Raw genomic sequence first — 19,805 nt, 5'->3', positions numbered from 1 at the left:
CGGCCAAATTTCGTTCTATATGTGGCCAGCTTAACACCTGTTTCGAGCCGCTACCTTCAGTCCCTGCTGTACCTATAAAATGAGCAGCATAGCTACCCTTGGACAGCAGTATTGACAATCGGTGAAGAGGGTAGTGTTAGATGGACTAGTAGAGTGAGAAGTGACTATCAATTTAAAATTTAATTCCAGCTAACATTTATTAGGGAGTTACAGCAAAAGTTTTTACCTTTCCTACAGGGACATTAACCTTTTTTTTGTGCATTGTGGGGGGGCTGGGGTATGACCACGCCTCAGTTTACAGCAACTGAGGGTGACTGGTCACAGCACTGGTGGGGCCCTGCTAAAGTGAGAAATAAGACAAGTATTTCTCCTCCTTACTCTACCTCTGGACATAATATACAATTAAATCCTTGCAATGGGAGGAGAGCACTGCAAGGGTAGATTTTTCCATATTTCTGGATTTGGGCTTAAAAGTGTCAGAGAACCACATTTAACAATCCTTCCATCAGGGTTTTCCAATAATCATGTATACTTACCAATCTTGTAGCTTTAACACAATAAGTATCCCAGATTATGTCCAGGATAGATATAGATAGGATATATATATATCATGGCTAATCTAAGAAAAAAGATTAGCCTGGACAGTCCCGGGTGTCTTAAAATGGTAACTAGCATTTTAACTCAAAATGGTACTCAGTAATTTGTACGGCCCCCAACATGCTTGAATGTATGCCTGACCACATCCGGCATGCTCCTAATGAGATGACGGATGGTGTCCTGGAGTATTTCCTCCCAGATCTGGACCAAGACATCACTCAGCTGAACAGACTGCGATGCAACCTGGCAGCGTCGGATGGACCGAAACAATGTCCCAGAGCGCAAGGGCCATTCAATGTCATCAATGCCTTAATCCTCCAGGAACTGGCTGCATACTCTCGCCACATGAGGCAGGGCATTTCTGTGAACCAGGATCCACTGCACCAGTGTAAGGTCTGACAATAGGTCCAAGGATTTCATCCAGATACCTAATGGCAGTTAGGGTGCCATTGTCTAGCCTGTACAGGTCTGTGCCTCCCTGCACGAATATGCCTCCCCAGACCATCACTGACCCACCACCAAGACAGTCATGCTGAATGTTACAGGCAGCATAACCTTCTCCAGACTCTTTCACATGTGCTCAGAGTGAATCTGCTGTAATCTGTGAAAAGCACAGTGGCAGACCTGCCAATTCTGTTGTGTTCAATGACAAATGCCAATCAAGCTCCATGGTGCCGGGCAGTGCGCACAGGGCCCACTAGAGCATGTCAGGCCTTCAGGCCACCCTCATGAATTCCGTTTCCGACTGCTTGGTTAGACACTTATTATATAGAATTTATATAGCGCCAACAGTCTGCGTAGTGCTTACACCAGTGACCTGTTGGAGGCCATTTTGTAAGGCTCTGGCAGTGCTCATCCTGTTCCTCCTCACACAAAGGAGCAGAGGGGTCCAAGTATCACCTAATGCTACCAGTAGTGACACTGACCTTAGCCAAATGCAAAACTAGTGAAACAGTCAGAAAAGATGTTGGGGGAACAAAAAAAAAAAAAAAAGTCAGTGGCTTCAACTTGTAAAACCATTCCTGTTAGAGAGATAGATTTTTTTTTTTTTTTTTTTAAATCCTCTAGGTACCTTATTCCTGCTGCACAGTTGTGTGGTCACATGAGCTTTCCCTGTTCCTTGGCAACTGCAGGGACTTCTACTATGTACTGATATATGCTCTATACTGTGAGTCTGCGTCTGGTCAGCCCTGATTTCAGAAGAGGCTGTTTTACAGCTCCCTATATATCTTTATTCTACATCAAATATGTATTTTTTTTTGTGCATAATATACTGTAGGTGGAGTCAGAGATGATTGAGACTAGCTTTTATTTTGTTCAGATGGCATCTGCATCCAAGGCCCTTTTACTTTACAGGTATTAACAATCACAGATAGTTTTAATATAAAGCAGTATTAAATCTTAGCGTTTCTGGCTATATACTATATTCCACCCCAATAGTGCTTACCAATAGGACAAGATAGAGAAGGGAGGCATTTACCACTGTGTAAAGACCCCCATGTGTGACACTATAGTCATGTGGTGTGCACAGATAGAAAAAAAAAAAAAAAAAGCGCTTAGAAGGGAACTGAAATTGAGCATGTTCTTTAGCGGACACCAACTGGTCGAAACACACAAACGCAACCTGCACAAAGGATATGGGAGGGAGAGCTGAAGGCAGGATCAACCAGGTATATTTCACTCTACACAAAACAAATGCTTTGTAGCCGAGAATGAACACTCTGTTATATAACATTGAGAGTCTTTTTGAATAGTTTGGGTTTAATGAAACTTTAACATAAGAATTAAACATTCTGCCTGGTGGCTAGAGGGCATACATTTTTAAAACTTGTAAAGATAGAATCTCTTCCTCTGTACTATTTTATTTAAAACGGGATATAAGAAACCTAGGCTGGTGAGGAAAATGTAAATAGAACTGACGTTGAAGACATTTCCTAGAATGAATATGTATGTAATGAACAAGCGGAGTATATTCACACTCCAAAATGTATGTATGTATGTATGTATGTATGCATGCATGTGCAAGAGAAATTAAAAAAAGGCAATCTACAAGATTAAATAGCAAATATATTCACCAAACTATGAAATGCCTAGGTTTTGGGATCTTCATATATTGTATTCAACTTGACCCAAATGTTGTAGCCATTTTGAAAAGGGGACTCTCATTTTTCAAATTGAATTTATAGTACACTTTGAGTAATGGCGCATGAACCATGAAAGTTAGTTTGTAGTATATTGGGAAAGCCCTCTTACACAATCATCAGAAATATGTCAAAGCCTTATCTACCGACATTGTACCTGAAGGGTTGACAAAAGTACAAAAATACTTTAAAATATATTGAAACCCAAGAAGAAAAAACCTCATACTGCAGCTTACCAATTCTTATGATATGATGGCTTCATTAGTGTTTTTCCCCACGTTTTATTTTCTGTCTTAGGGTAGCTACACTCATTTCTCTACTGTAACCAAAAAGGAGCAACGTATCCACCCTTGGACAACAGCACCTTCAACCTCTGGAGAGGGTAGTGTTAGATGAACTTTACATAAATGACTAACAAGCTTCTTTTTAATTTCTTAGAACCATATACTGACAAGCTGCAACTTTACACAAAAGAAAAACAACTCAGACAAAATCTTGTAGCATTATGAAACACATTTCATTGACTGTCAATGTGTATCTGTATTAATGCCAAAACAAAATAGATTCCTAGGATTTCCATATGTTATGCTAAAAAAAAAAAAAAAAAAAAGTAGGCAATTTCCTAACTGAATCTTATACAACAATAAATACAGACAATTCCTGTAACAGAACTGGCAAGATATGACATAATACGTATGGTATTACAGGATGAAAAGACAATTATGATAGATTAAGTGGGTGTTACAAAGGAAACTACTTTTAAACAAGTTGCTGCACAGATGTAAATGGGTGTCTTCACAATCTTGAGTTGTATTTGTTGGATATTTGGGCATGCATGGCTAACAGAATGTAGGTAGCTCTACCAGAACATGCTTTCTAACTCACATGGTCATTCAAAGTCAGTAATGAAGAGACAACACCAACGCCTAATGCCTGGCTGTAACGTTTAGCCTATACTAAGTAATTCATAAAAATGTCAAGCACTCTTTAGAATCCCATTGCTTCTCCACGTGACAAAAGATGGTGAGGGCAATGTTTGTACCCGTCGGAAACAGGTACTATAATTTCTTACATGCAGGGAGGCGTACTGAGGCAGGTGTCGCCATACTGCCAACACTCCATACTCTGTGCATGTTTAGCCCATTTTTCACTGGGATGCTGTCAGCTTTGATACCATCATAGCAACCAAATCGCTCATCCGCATTCAGCTCTGGTTGGGAGATTCTTAAGCCGATATTTTAAAGTAACCAAAAGGGTGGGGATGCTAGTGACGTTGTCTAAATATGACCATTGCACTTGGGGAACTGCACAGCCATCTGCCTGTCATTGATTTTTGAAGGCTGCCTTCATGGAACACCCAGAAGGCCCTTTGCACAGAACAGTATGCTTGTGTGAATGCGGTCTAAAAGTAACTACCTGAACCTGGTGCACATGTCCGTACTGATACCAAAACCTATTTTATGAGTTTGGAACAGGTCATGTTAAAAGGAGTCATACCACGATCATCATGTCCCAATTACTGAATTTCCCCATAGTCTTTAGCTGATAAAATGAACCCCAAAAGAACATTAGAAGTATAAAGGTTTCCTCCATAAGTACACCTCTACCTAACTGCTATCTAGATGGGGAAGGAGGGGGGATAATGAGTGTGGCCATGCATGGAACATGTAAACGCTGGTTACAAACTGAACTGCACAACACCACTGGGAGGAGATCGACACCAGGCAAGTAAGCACCGAACAGCATAGACTAGGATAAGGGGTGCGTGCTCAGGGGATAAGCTGCTATTCAGATTGCTCTATGAGCTTTCAAAATAAGTTTACTGGAGTGAATCATAAGCAAAGTAAGCTTAGCAAGAACCCTCCCAGATACATATCTTTACAATTCTACCAACAGTTGTCTCAAAACTCCAACCAATGTAATGAACTGCAGGGAATATTATATTAAAATGTGTGGTTACTAATATTTGCTAATCAATTCAATTATAAATATGCATAAAGCTGCTTTACAGAATATTTCCTGAGTTCTAGGAATGCTAAAAAGCACTTAAAAGTCTAAAACATATTTGCTTAGAATTAAGGAAATCGTAAATTCCTATATTTGGCAAAATAAAAAAAGTAAAAACGACTTAACACTTTATAAAGTGCCATATCAAAAATGAAGAGGGAGTCCACCCCTCAGAGTACCAAACACCTGCAGCATTGTACAGTATTGCTAGAACTAGAATAACTACTTTATTTTGCCACTAATATTGTATATTCAAGCCATTGCTGATTATCAACCACAATTTGGCATGGCAAGATTTTTAGTGTTATACGGATTGCGATCAAGTCACAAGATCCCTTTAGAAAAAAATACATTGCACATCTTGTTTTTCATCCTTCAAGCCCTAGTTAAAAAATCCAGGAATCGGAGAAGAGCTTCTCCTATATTTCAGGAATGTGTCGATTTAACAAGGGTCTTCATCTTTCCTGTTGATTTCAGCATGTGAGGTCCAAACTGAAAAACAAAAAAACAAATTGAGGTTACAAAAATAATTCATCTTTCCCACTAGGCTTAAAAAAACAAACAAAAAAAAAAAAAAAACAGTTACATTGCCCATAGACATGACACAAGCAGCAACGTCTCTGCTACCCTTTGTGTCCAATACTACCAACACTGGTCTCTTAGGCCTCATGCACACTGTATGCTCTTGCCTTTTTTTCTCCTACAGCAGTGTAGCAGTAGTAAAAATGTGGTAAATAGCTGCATTTTGCATGGGCGCTAATGTGCATTTTCCTGCGGGTGGCATTAATACATTCTGTTGGGCAGAATTCTTGCCATTAGAATGCATTAACGCGGGCATGTGCCTATTGTTAATGCACGTTAAGGAGCTTTTTAACTTTTTTTTTATGCTCAAAAGCGCCTCTCCAAAGGGATGGGTTTTCTTTTTTGGCCGGTAAACCTCCCTGCCATTAAACCACTGAAATTGCCTACAGTGTGCATGGACACACAGGCTAACATTAAGGAGAGTTAAGGAGCAGAGGAAAACCCCCCAGCTCAAACGCTTAACCACTTAAGGACCAGGCCTCTTTTTCAGATTTGGTGTTTACATGTTTAAAAACTTTTTTTGCTAGAAAATTACTTAGACCCCCAAACATTATATATTGTTTTTTTTCTAACACCCTAGAGAATAAAATGGCGGACATTGCAAAACTTTTTTCACACCGTATTTGCGCAGCAGTCTTACAAGCGCACTTTTTGGAAAAAATTCACTTTTGTGGGAAAAAAAAAAAAAAACCGACAACAGTAAAATTAGCCCATTTTTTTGTATATTGTGAAAGATAATGTTACGCCGAGTAAATTGATACCCAACATGTCATGCTTCAAAATTGCGTCAAACTTTTACCCTCAAAAATCTCCAAGCGACATTTAGAAAATTCTACAGGTTTCACGTTTTGCGTTACAGAGGTGGTCTATGGCTAGAATTATTGTTCTCGCTCTACCGATCGCGACAACACCTCACGTGTGGTTTGACTACCTTTTCATATGCGGGCACTACTCACGTATTTAAAAATAAATAAATAAATAAATAAATAATAAAAAAAAAAAGTATAACTTTTATTCCTATTACAAGGAATGTAAACATCCCTTGTAATAGAAAAAAAAAAAAGCATGACAGGTCCTCTTAAATATGAGATCTGGGGTCAAAAAGTCCTCAGATCTCATATTTGGACTTAAATGCGATTAAAAAATAAAATAAAAATATCATTGGAAAAAACTACATTGAAAAAATGTTCCTTTAAGAGGTATTGGCAAAAGTGACGTTTTGACATCGCTTCCATCCTCCTATGGTATAGAGACGACTGGGGGCCATCTTCGCCTCACTCGTTTCTATACTGAGCAACACGAAGGACCCGATCGCCTCCACCGCTACTGACGGCTCCGGTAAGCGGCGGAGTGTGCAGGAGGCACCTCTCCCACCGGCGATCCCGCTGCGAAGACCACCATTATCGTAAACAGGACCGCCTCCTATAAAGAGGGATATCTCGGTTGTAGCAGCAGCTACTGCCGTTACCGAGATATCCCTCTTCAAAGTACCGACTTATATATACAGGAGGCGGTCCTTAAGTAGTTAAAGAAGTGTCTCCTTTAACCCTTTTAATGATAGATTCGTATGGCATACGGCAGTGTTTCTCAACTCCAGTCCTTAAGGCACCCCAACAGGTCATGTTTTCAGGCCTACCACCATTTTGCACAGGTGATTTGATCAGTTTCACTGCCTTAGAAAATACCACAGCGGTTTCATCTGACAGAAATCCTGAAAACATGACCTGTTAGGGCACCTTGAGGACCAGCGTTGAGAAATACTGGTCTACGGACCTACAGCACTGGTTCCAGCTGGCCAGGTCCATACACCGTACAGACCTGGCATTCCAATGCTTACTCCTGCTATAAGCTCATGGTCACTACAGTGCCCATGAACTTATAGCATAACTGTTCAGCAGACGCTGCTAAACAAACCAATAGCTCTGATTAGTGGCAAACAAGCAGATGATCAGAGCCAATGACCTATGATGTGACCCCCCTTTCCAACCCACCTCCGTCACCTCTCCTCTGCTGCTTCCTTACCTCCACTAGCGACTGCTAAACTGTGCAACACCCAGCCCCCCTGCACAGGTGTCCCTCAGCACTAATTCAGCTCAGGTTGCAGAGAAAGGACCAGTCTCTTTCTCAGTTTCAAAAAAGACAATGTCTAATGTCTCTCCAAAGCATGCACTTTTTTGTGAAAATAACGATTTGATAAACATTTGCGCAAATATCATGGGGCCTTAATAAGTAGCACCTTCTTTTTAGTCTACTGGTCATGTGCTTTCAGAAAATATATGGTTTGGTGGGTCTTTTACAAACTTTTTGTGTACGTTTGATTTTCACCATTTCACAAAAAGATGCAATCTAAAATTGACAAATATTTTTTATTTATTAACACAAATCAGAGCGCTTCTTTTTTTATTCTACCGGTCATGTGCTTTCAGAAAAAAATATGGTCTGGTTAAAGTTTTTTTACAAACTCTAAAAGCTGTACGAGAAATGAAAACCTCCAGATTGAGAAATTTGGTCATTTCAATTTTTGTGTACATTCAATTATTTACAAATATTCATTAGCTTAATACAGGTTAAAGTGATTGTAAAAAAATATAATAAAAAATAGAAACATGTCTATACTTATCTGCTCTGTGCCATGGAATGACACAGAGCGACCCCCTGGAAAGCTAGGGCCTGCTCGCACCCGAGCCCTGCTGCTGCGTCTATTTACACAGACAGCGAGACTCGACCCAGCCCCACGCTCCCTCGTCATTGGTTTTGATTGACAGAACTGGGAGCCAACGGCTCCCGGAGCCCCAGCAAAGACAGGGAGAACCAGAAGTGAGGTGAGAGGACCTGCAGACCAGACATGCATGGCACTGGATCGAATGAGGGCTCAGGTAAGCCAAGTGGGGTGTTGATGCCCAAACATTTTTTACCTTATGCATCAAGGTAAAAAATGCTTAGGCTTTAAAACCACTTTTATATTCATATTTTTTAGCAAGAAGGAGAAACATTTGCACAAATATACAAATCAATAGCACCTTCTTTTTACTTGACAGTTCATGTGCTTTCAGAAAATATATGGTTTGGGGGTCTTTTACAAACTTTGAAAGCTGTAAAGGGAAAAATAAAGTAATGGAAAAACTGCACAAATGGTCTGACCATTCGAGTTTAAGAGCACAGACCCTTGCAGAAAAAAGGGTTAAGCTGCAGTGTACACAAGGCCATAAAATCATTAAGCTATAATGCACGGGTTTGTCATTTTCTACAGAGTTACTTTTCTCCTTGCTGAAAAGTATAGCTTGGTGAACTACGCATACTGTCACTATAGTTCCTAAAGAAAAATTCCAGGTATGAAATTTGTTACATTGGTAGACACCACTACTGTAGTGATCGCCATCATCTTCTAGGTCCTGTGCCAAGAGGCTGTCCTGCTCCATTTTGAACACAGGAGGTTGGCCACTCAGTAAAAAACTTTGCATTTTCTCAATGAAGGCAAACCATTCTATGATTGGACGAGGTGGAGAGGTGGGGCAGTGCACCTAGGTTCGTATATACAGCATCTCACAAACATGAGTACACCCTTCACATTTTTGTAAATATTTTAGAATATCTTTTCATGTGACAACACCGAAGAAATTACACATTGCTACAATGTAAAAGTAGTGAGTGTACATCTTGTAAAACAGTGTAAATTTGCTGTCCCCTCAAAATAACTCACACAGCCATTAATGTCTAAACCGCTGGAAAAAAGAGCAAGTACACCCAAGTGAAAATGTCCAAATTAGGCCCAATTAGCCATTTTCCCTCTCCGATGTCATGTGACTAGTTAGTGTTACAAGGTTTCAGGTGTGAATGTGGAGCAGGTATGTTAAATTGTGTTATCGCTCTCACTCTCTCATACCAGTCACTGAAAGTTCAACATGGCACCTCATGGCAATGAACTCTGAGGATCTGACAAAAAGAAAGGTTGCTCCACATATAGATGGCCTAGGCCAGTGATTGCGAACCTTGGCACCCCAGATGTTTTGGAACTACATTTCCCATGATGCTCCACTACACTGCAGAGTGCATGAGCATCATGGGAAATGTAGTTCCAAAACATCTGGAGTGCCAAGGTTCGCCATCACTGGCCTAAGCTATAAGAAGATTGCCAAGACAACACAATGACGACTCCAAACATACCTCCACTGCCTTGCTAAAGAAGCTGAGGGCAAAAGGTGATGGACTGGCCAAGCATGTCTACAGACCTAAACCCTATTGAGCATCTGTGGGACATCTTCAAAACGGAAGGTGGCGGTGGAGGAGCGCAAGGTCTCTAACATCCACCAGCTCCTTGATGTCCTCATGGAGAAGCGAAAGAGGACTCCAGTGGCAACCTATGAAGCTCTGGTGAACTCCATGCCCAAGAGGGCTAAGGCAGCGCAGAAAAATAATGGTGGCCACACAAAATATTGACACTTTGGCACAATTTGGACATTTTCACTTAGGGGTGTACTCACTTTTGTTGCCAGCTGTATAGACATTAATGGCTGTGTGTTGAGTTATTTTGAGAGGACAGCAAATTTACACCATTATACAGTCTGTACACTTACTAATTTACATTGTAGCAAAGTGTTATTTCTTCAGTGTTGTCACATGAAAAGATATAATAAAATATACAAAAATGTGAGGGGTGTACTTATTTTGAGATAAAAGTATTGTATACAGCAATTCTTTTAAGATAAGCCAGTCTAGGGAAATTTACATAAAAAATAAAATAAATTCACATACCATTGGTGTTTCTGCAGCCTTCTTTGGCTCCAATTTTGGAAAATGTTTGTCTGACTCCCCTTGGCTGTCACTTCGATACCTGTATGCAAACTTCTTCTTTAGAGCTTCAGCAATAAGTGTTGCTGGGTCAGCTGGGTCACATGACTTTGGTTTCGACTCTCCAGGTATTCTGCAAGGAAGATTAGAACAGTTCTTAAGCTCTATTTGTGCAAGTGCTAAGAACAACCACCAATACTGATTCACAGACAATGTTTTAGTAGATAGATATAGATGCGTTATCTAGTAACCATTTTAGCCAAATAAACTGGAGCCTCAGAAAAGGTGCCTCACCAGGAAAACCACCTTGAGGGCTGTAGAGCTCCAGTTGCAGGTTAAAGTGGTTGTAAAGACAGAAGTTTTTTTTAATCCTAATGCATTCTATGCATTAACCAGTTCCCGACCGGCGCACGCCGATGTATGTTGGCTGGATGGCACGGGCAGGCATACTGGCGTACAGGTACGTCCATTTTTAAACGGCGCACTGCCATCGCGTTGGCAGTGCACTCGCATGCAGGTTGGGACCCCGTGAGTCCGGTCGTGGGTCCCGCGGACTCAATCGCCGCGGGGATAACCGTGATCGTCTCACAGAGCGGCTGAACGGGGAGCGGCTGAACGGGGAGATGCTGTTGTAAACAGCAACTCCCATTCTGCCTAGAAACAAGTGACACTGATCTCTGCTCCATGTGATTGGAGCAGAGATCAGTGTTTACTAAAACAAAGCCCAGCCCCCCCCCCAGTTAGTAACACGCCTCTATGAACACTTAACCCGTACACTGCCACCGCTGGTTAACCCATTCACTGCCAGTGTCATTTACACAGGAATCACTGCATTTGTATAGCAGTGATTGCTGTATAAATGACAATGGTCCCAAAAATTTGTCAAAAATGTCCGATGTGTCCGCCATAATGTCGCAGTCACAATAAAAATCGCTGATAGCCATTACTAGTAAAAAAAAAAAAAAATATTCATAAAAATGCCATAAAACAATCCCCTATTTTGTAAACACTAACTTTTCCACAAACCAAATCAATAATCCTTATTGCTCTTTTTTTAACCAAAAATATGTAGAAGAATACGTATCTGCCTAAACTGAGGGGAAAAAAAAAAAAATTGTATATACATTTTTGGGGGAAATTTATAATAACAAAAAGTTAGTAAAAAATGTGTTTTTTCCAAAATTGTCACTCTATTTTTGTTTATAGCGCAAAAAATAAAAACCACAGGGGTAATCAAAAAGCACCAAAAGAAGGCTCTATTTGTGTGGGGGGGGGGGGGGGGACGTCAAATTTGTTAGGGAGCAACATCGCACGACCGCGCTATTGTCAGTTAAAACGATGCAGTGCCGAATCGCAAAAAGTGGTCTGGTCTTAAGGCAGCAAAATGGTCCGCTCTAAAATTGGTTAAAGATAAAAAGCCTTCTTCTGTGTGCAACAGCCCCCCTAATACTTACCTGAGCCCCATCTCTATCCAGTCATGTTGCACAAGAGACTCTGCTGTCCAAGACTCTCCCTCCTCATGGGCTGAGAAAGCAGCAAAGCGCCATTGGCGTCAGTGAGCCAATGGGGGGGGGGGGGGCGCAGCTACGTGCCTGAATGGACACAGGGAGCTTCGGCTCGGCTGCCCCCACAGCAATCTGCTTTCTGTGGGGACACTCAGCAGTAGGAAGGGGCAAGGAGCCGAGAAGAAGGAGCCGAGAAGATAAGGATCTGAGCTTCTCTGTGCAAGACTACTGCACAGAGCAGGTAAGTAGAAAATGTTTTTCTTTGTTAAAAAATAACAAACGACTCTAGTATTTTAAGTCTGTCATAATGTAGTATGCCATGCATATTAGTACATTATAAAAAACTTAAAGCGTTAACCCCAAAAAATAAATAAAAAAAAAACACAGATCCTGTTCCCTTAAAGCATGATATACACAGGGCTGGTGCTGAGTCATTTAGCGCCCCGTATCGCCTGTAATACCCGTCTGATGCTGCCTGGCTGTGTCCTTCCCCTGTACTTTGACCACGATATATCAAGGCTGCTGAACCCTGACAGTTGTCAGCGTACGTGCCTCCATCAGCCACCGCCTTGCTCTGTCTCCCGTGTCCTCTTCTCCTTCCCCTCTGTCTGCTCGTGTCATATCAAATGCCTAGGCTTCTAATAATTTACTGCATGCCTTTTTTTGTGAATCGACTTTCACTCCTGTTTTATGCAGTTTTTTTGCTTTATGTTGTAAATATCGCATAAAGCAGTAGTAAATTGATATTTTGAGGATTGCATGTGGTATTCGTGGAAACACCTAAATGCCACATGCGATCTGGTTCTGTGAATGGAGCCCATTGTCCTCCAAGACCTGCAAGAACTGCTTTCATCCAAATAGCCCAGCATTGGTTTATACTGGGTAAGCAGATGAGTCAGTACCTATGTGTACACCAGGAGAGCTTAGGAAAGGTTGAACAGGAGGGTCTCAAAGCATTAATGAGAGGGGCCCAAGACCACAGGGAAGAAAGGTGTTTGATAATGCACATATTTGATGAGCACCAAGGCCAGGAAGCCCTTCAGATTTAGAGAACCAATGATGGACCAGGTGGACTCGCACCTAAAATTTTTCAACAAAAATTAAACATTTAGAGTCTGATGTCAAGATATGTTTGGCAAACATGAAAGTTGGGAGAAAAAAAAAAAAGCTCTGCAACTTCTCTGCAGTAGGAATTCTGGCGGTTACACCCTGGTCTAGGAGCTTAGAAAGGGGCACAAGGGGACACAGATTAAAAGAAAAGGAGTCAGGGGAAAAAAAATCTTTAGTTTGTAGCTCTTACGCAGCTCTACTTGCATCAAGTCATTGGCAATACAAGACTATAAAGTGTCCACAAAGGCCAGAAGATAAACCAAATCTCAGAAAGTATGCGTGTACCTTCATATTGAGGAGGAATCACAGTTTGAGTGCCAGGCTATGCGAGTTGACAAAAAGGACAGCCTTGGGAGGACTTTCCAAGGAATTTAACTGTGGGATAAAGATACACTACAGGGAAGAAAAGGATGGGGTTGTCTAAGAAGTTTGATCCTTAACCCTTTGGCTTGCAGGAGAGGACTATTCTCACTCCCTGGTAACATGCTTGAGGATGCTGTCCAACAAAGCTCTGAAGAGAGGATTATCCACTAAGGGAATATTGAGAAGACTGTTCTTAGAAACCTGCTCCACCATCCAACACATCAACCAACATGTTCATTGAATGTGAAGTTACGCCAAATTGATGGCAAAGCGCAAACCTCACTGCATCCACTGCTGCATCAGCAGACATATGGTCTGCACAATCAACTAATTACTAGTCCATGCTGGCGTTGGTCTGATAGTGTTTGAAAGACTGAGACCATACGGCCAGAACCAAAGTTAGGGCAAATTTTTTCCGATTGGCGCAAGTAAATGCAAACAATGCCATGGAAATAGCTGCCATTCTCATATCTGTGGAGTCCCTAAAAGAAGGACCCTGCACCGGAGCTTAAGTCTTGTTTAAGCAACAAAATGGGATGGAAAGGGGGAAAAAGGAAGTGTTATAGACCCGTTTTTAACAAAATCATCAGTAAAAGGATGAAAATGTCTTTGGAGAAGGAAACGAGATTCCAGTACTTGTACACAAAATCACCAAACAATGGATGATGGGGGAATTACTTTAGTTACCTTGCATGGCCCTATAAGAGCCAAGTTCCAAACCGAACAAGTAGAGGCAACAGGCTGATCCTAAGGCTTCAAAATTAGTGTACACTGCATCAGAGGAAACAAGCTCCCCTTGCTTCAGGGTAATGGCTGCAGATTAGGAATCCTCTGGGAAGGCTTCTCACCAAGGGATGGGCAAGACTTCACATTTGGGTCTGAATCAAAAAGGTGCAAAATGCCCACCCAGGCAGGTGGAGGTGCCATGAATGCAATAGAATTGCTCAATAGCAATAAAAACCATCATGGAAGCAAGGATGAAAACAGTTTCCAGGCTACCCTGTCCAAGTGGAAAATGTAAGGTAAAAGTACCACTGCTGGTGTAAACAGAAAGTGGATCTGTTCCTTATAAGGGTAAGATGGGGCTTAGCCACAAGGTGCTGGAAAGGTTTAGCAGAGGAAGAGCCTTGTACAGTAAAAAATTGCCCAGGAGCCACAATGTCTCAGAATAAAAAAAAAAAAAAAAAAAAAGGGCCAGGACCTACAGGGTCCTAACAAATGCTATAATAAGGGCAAGGCCAAAGAATATACAGAATGAGGGACTTCTAGGTACCGTATTTTTCGGACTATAAGGCGCACCGGATTATAAGGCGCACTAGCAACGACCGGCTGATAAAATGGATATTTCCATATATAAGGCGCATCGGACTATAAGGCGCACCGGATTATAAGGCGCACTAGCAACGACCGGCTGATAAAATGGATATTTCCATATATATAAAGCGCATCGGACTATAAGGCGCACAGTCGATTTTGGGAGAAAATTTAGGCTTTTACGTGCGCCTTATAGTCCGAAGGTTTACGTCAAGATGACAGATACTGTTAACAAAGAACTCCAGCGATGTCAACAGGTCATATATAAGGCGCACCGGACTATAAGGCGCACGGTCGTTTTTGGGAGAAAATGTAGGCTTTTACGTGCGCCTTATAGTCCGAAAAATACGGTAACTCAGGATGAGGTTATCAGACCAATGGGTGGAACCACCTTCCCAGAGACTACAGAACAGGGGAGAAAATCAATCTGCCTGAATGAAGACATAAGGGAGTCAAACTCAAGGGATGGAATGCACAAATTTAAGGAATATCTGGGAAGTAGGAATATCAGGAATTCACCTGGCAGGCATAGGCTAATTAAGACGACAGGCAAATATGGATACATCTATACACACACCAGATGGAGAGAAAAGGGAACCACTTAAACCCTGGGAAGAGGAGCGTGGCCACCTCAACCACTTGCCGACCGGGCCCAAACCAAATGACAGCTACAGCATGGTCGGGTAATTCTGGGAGGGCATAGTGTAATGTCATCCCAGAAGCTAGCTCCCACACGCACCCGGTAATGTCGGTGATCGTCGGGTCTCCTAGACTCGGCATGTCACGGATTGGGGTAAAGGCCCAATGACAGCAGCCCTTTACCACTTGATCACTCCATCCAATGACAGTAATCATTTGTAAACAAATCAGAGCATGTCCAGTTCCACTTCTCCCCTCACACCAATCGCTACAGCGTGTGAGAGGAGGCAGCTGGTGCAACAGCACTGTGGGCTGGATCTGAAGTGCCCACAGTGCTGACCTGTGCCCAATCCTGGCTCATCCATGCTTCATCCCTGGCTCATTAATTAATTCCACATTAATGTTCCATCCTGGCTCATTAGTTCCACATTAATGCTCCATCCCTAGCTCATCCATCCACAATCATGCTCCATCCATGGCTCATCCGTACCACATCAGTGATCATCCATGCCATATCCATGCCACTACAGTGGCCACCAGTGTCAAAAGTGTAATAGGTAGTCAAATTAGATTTGAAATGTATATCCCTAGAAAACTTGATGGTTGTCATGACCAGAACATATAAAAATCTTCATAATTCATGAAACACTCAGCTAAGGAGTCATACACCCCCCCCCCCCCCCCCGCAAACCAGAAAAGGTTGAGTGAATCACTCTCTCCAAGTTGAGGTCAACATACAAACATTATGTTGGAGCAGAATAACCAACTGACAATGGTCAAACTAGTGTTTTAAGATTCAGATAGCAGAGCCTTTGATTAAAGTTAAGCCAGGGTAAATAACCCCATTGTTTCAAAGGGGGAGATCGTCTCCTTAGAAAGAACCCAGTGTTGACTCAGCTTTTCCCCCAGACAATGGCAGAAGACGCCAGGTTAATTATACACCAGGACACCAGTCACAAGTTGAAACACAATTAAGAATATATATATATATATATATATATATATATATATATATATATATATATATATATATATATATATATATATATATATATATATATATATACACATATATATATATATATACACATATATACACACACACACACACACACACACACACACACACACACACATTATGTATCTATACAGAGATGGGTATATAATATATTAAAATGCATTTTGTAAGAATCAATGTGTACTGTAGTCATCCATGTATTTGACAAGGATTTGACACTAGTCTTATGGTTGAAAGGTGGTGATGTTTAAATTCCCTAAATCTGTCAATCTCAATATATTTGGTTGGGTAGAGCTTTCTTATAGCCAGCAAGGTACACGAGATGGGAACAGCAAAAGGCCAGCAATTGCCATATTATATTAACATGAAAAATGTTAAAACAAATTTCATAATAGATATCATATTCTGATTACACTTTTACTATGATCACAGATGGTAAACCTGAAGTGAGGGAGGTAACCATCCAATAATTTGCACTATACAAAAGGGGAGACAGATGATTCGAGAGCAATTGAAAGCGATCGATCGAGAGGGGGGGGGGGGGAACCACAGAAACACCGATATACACCCTCTGGACGAACATAAATTTGGTAATAAGTGACCACTCCCCATCTCGCTAGACATTGCTGCTAGGACGAATCAAATATACAGCCTTTCCTTTAAACAGTGGTGAGATATTGACCATATAACATATCTTTCTCTTCCCAAAATCATAGGAATTGTATCTTACTGTATTTAATCTTATCAAATACTGTGTGAAGGGTAGTTTAGTATTTAATAATTGATAATAGTATTTAATAATAAATAACAGTATATCAGGTGCAATGACTAGGATTACATATGCTCTCGAGGGAAGGTGATCAGTTCACTGAAAACCGCTATGGTCACTTATTTCATGTTGCTCTTAGTGTTATACCTCCTGAGGCCCCAATAATACTGGCCCTAGCATATGGAGACTATGGGGTAGAGAGCTGACTTGGTGGTCAGCTCCTTTTCCCTATCCCTGTCAAGTCAGATAAGATTAGGATTAGGTTAAGAGGCCCTGAATTTTGTGTAACCCTGAAGTGCCTATAGACACCTGAAATGATTACACACAAAACTGGCAATGCATTGATATCTCAAGGAGCACTTTAGGTCTTTTCATGTCAGGAAGGTTATTTGCAATTTATACAGGGAGACCCTTGTTGGCTACATTGTATATATGTAACTATGGTCAGTACTGTACTTGGAGCCACGTCCTTTTATATTGGTATTTCCTGTATAGTCTGTTAAACTTTACATAAATAAAAATTTCATATTGATACAGTGTTGAATGACTAATTGTCATTCAAAATGTGAGCACTGAAAGCTAAAAATCGGTCTGGTTAGGAAGGGGGTTTAAGTGCTCAGTGGGCAAGTGGTTGTAAACATGTACGATAGATCCAGTGAAGTGACTAGCATTAGGTGATATACACCACCTACAGGAGTTTCTAGGAGCAGGGGGTGGGGATCTGAAGTCTTCAGTGTCAACAACTGTGAGCCCCGATTATAGAGAAGAGACACACCACCCTTCACACAGCACAGAGAACAAGCACAGCTGTGAACATAAGTCACAGGCTGAGTGCTGCAGCTCCCCTTCAGTCACCATTTTAACTTCTGGTGTATGGAAAAGCTGCCGGAAGTGACTAAAAGCTGATAAAAACCAGGTAGCACACAGGAATGACACTCAGAGCTTTGGAGAGAGACAAGTAAAGAGTATAGGAGGATGTGCTTTTTTCATATCTCTCATCTGGAGGTTTACAACCTCTTTAATCCAAAAGCATATATCAAAGAAATTGCCAGCTACCAAGGTAGAAATCTGGGGAAGGGATGGGTGCACTAGACCTAGAAGGGTTAGGGAAATCTTGCGAATCCCTAGGCAGTGGGTAAAATTATTGAAAACTAGAGAGGATAGCAATTAAGGTAAATTATGCCCCTCCTGTAAAAGATAGGAAAAGGACTTAAAACTTTTCTTGTAAAGAATACCCTTTCACCTCTGTAATAGTAAAACCATTTAGAGTGAGAAAGATACAAGCAGCTCAAGTGGGCCTAGAGAAGGAAAGGCTTGCCATTGCTGGAAGGACCGGTAATAAAAGAAAGGGGAAAAAAAAAAAAAAAAAAAAAAAAAGGAAACCCAGAACTTGGAATATGGGGACTGAACCCCTTTCCCCAGTACCTGCCTCAACGTGTATTGATTGATTAGCAAAAAGAAGCTTGCAGTCTTGGGACAAGCGCAAAAGGAACCTTTCCTACACCGTTCAGTTGCCAAGATTCAAGCCAGAAAAAGTATAGACATTCTGGAGATCAAGGATAACGTTCTCTAGGGTGTCTACACAAAACAGTAGGACTGAGGACAAGCACTGTATCTTTGAATAAACGTTTACAGTTATCTACATCTGGGAAATACAGTTGTGCTCATAAGTTTACATACCCTGGCAGAAATTATGATTTCTTGGCCATTTTTCTGAGAAAAATGAACAAACATTTTTCACACATGGTTAGTGTTTGGCTAAAGCCATTTGTTATCAACTGTTTTTACTCTTTAAATCATAATCACAACAGAAACTACCCAAATGACCCTGATCAAAAGATTATATACCCCATTTCTTAATATCGTGTATTGCCCCCTTTAACATCAGTGACAGCTTGAAATCTTGTGGTATTTGTGGATGAGGCTCTTTATCTTCTCAGATGGTAAAGCTGCCCATTTCTCTTGGCAAAAAGCCTCCAAGTTCCTGTCAATTCGTGGGCTGTCTTGCATGAACTGTACATTTGAGATCTCCCCAGAGTGGCTCAATGATATTGAGGTCAGGAGACAGATGGGCACTCCAGAACCTTCACTTTATTCTGCTATAGCCAATGACAGGTCGCCTTGGCCCTGTGTTTTGGATCATTGTCATGTTGGAATGGCCAAGAACATCCCATGCGCAGCTTCCTGGCTGAAGAATGCAAACATTCCTCCAATATTTTTTGATAACATACTGCATTTATCTTGCCATCAATGTAATGTTTATGGTTGTGGCCAAAAAGCTAAATTTTGGTCTCATCACTCCATATGACTGTGCCAGAAGGTTTGAGGCTCGCCTCTGCCGTTTGGCGTATTGTAAGCAGGATACTTTGGGGCACTTGCGTAGTAATGGCTTTCCTTAGGCGACTATCATTGAGCCAATCTTTCTTCACGTGCCTCTTCCTTTATTGTGCATCTTAATAGAGCCACACCACATGTTTTCAGAGATTCCTGTATTTCACCTGAAGTTATTTGTGGGTTTTTCTTTGCATCCCAAACAATTTTCCTAGCAGTTGTGGCTGAAATTTTAGTTGGTCTACCTGACCGTGTTTTGGTTTCAACAGAACCCATTTTCTACTTCTTGATTTGAGTTTAAACACTGCAGAATGGTAGTCTCAATTCCTTGGAGATCTTATTTATAGCCCATTCCTGTTTTTTTTTTTTCAAATATAGTTTTTATTCAGTACCAACAGAAGAGAGGAAGGGTCCTCACATTACACGTCAGGGTTACAACACATTCCGGTGTGGGATCACAACTTCCATGAGAACACAATAAACAAGGTAACCCTATCAGTATACTTAAAACAACATCTAGAGGCCCAAAACGCCTAAAGACCCCCCGGGCGGTATCAATACACCTCCGCCGGGGGGAGCAAGGGCCCTCACTCCCATCCTTTTCCGTTTTACAGGGGGGTCAAGGTGGAAAGGACAGTTAG

General features: G+C 41.3%; 1 protein-coding gene across 4 annotated transcripts in view; it reads right to left on the bottom strand.

Moving 5' to 3' along the window:
• Positions 1–2,338: 2,338 nt before the first annotated feature.
• Positions 2,339–19,805, bottom strand: part of MTFR1 (mitochondrial fission regulator 1) — a 93,460-nt gene continuing 75,993 nt past the window's right edge. For all 4 annotated transcript variants that reach the window (XM_077492792.1, XM_077492793.1, XM_077492794.1 and 1 more), the window contains 2 exons: positions 10,080–10,248; positions 2,339–5,237 (listed from right to left, as the gene is read on the bottom strand). In XM_077492792.1, the coding sequence (XP_077348918.1) occupies positions 5,172–5,237; positions 10,080–10,248 (235 nt within the window). In that variant the 3' untranslated portion in view covers positions 2,339–5,171. The remainder of the gene's footprint in view (positions 5,238–10,079; positions 10,249–19,805) is intronic.

Source organism: Lithobates pipiens, unplaced genomic scaffold (assembly GCF_037356315.1).
Source record: "Lithobates pipiens isolate NorthernLeopardFrog02 unplaced genomic scaffold, aLitPip1_a1.2 Scaffold_19, whole genome shotgun sequence".
In the NCBI taxonomy this organism is placed as follows: Eukaryota; Metazoa; Chordata; class Amphibia; order Anura; family Ranidae; genus Lithobates; species Lithobates pipiens.
Note: the sequence above shows the minus strand (reverse complement) of the source record. Positions and strands in the feature narration are given on the sequence as shown.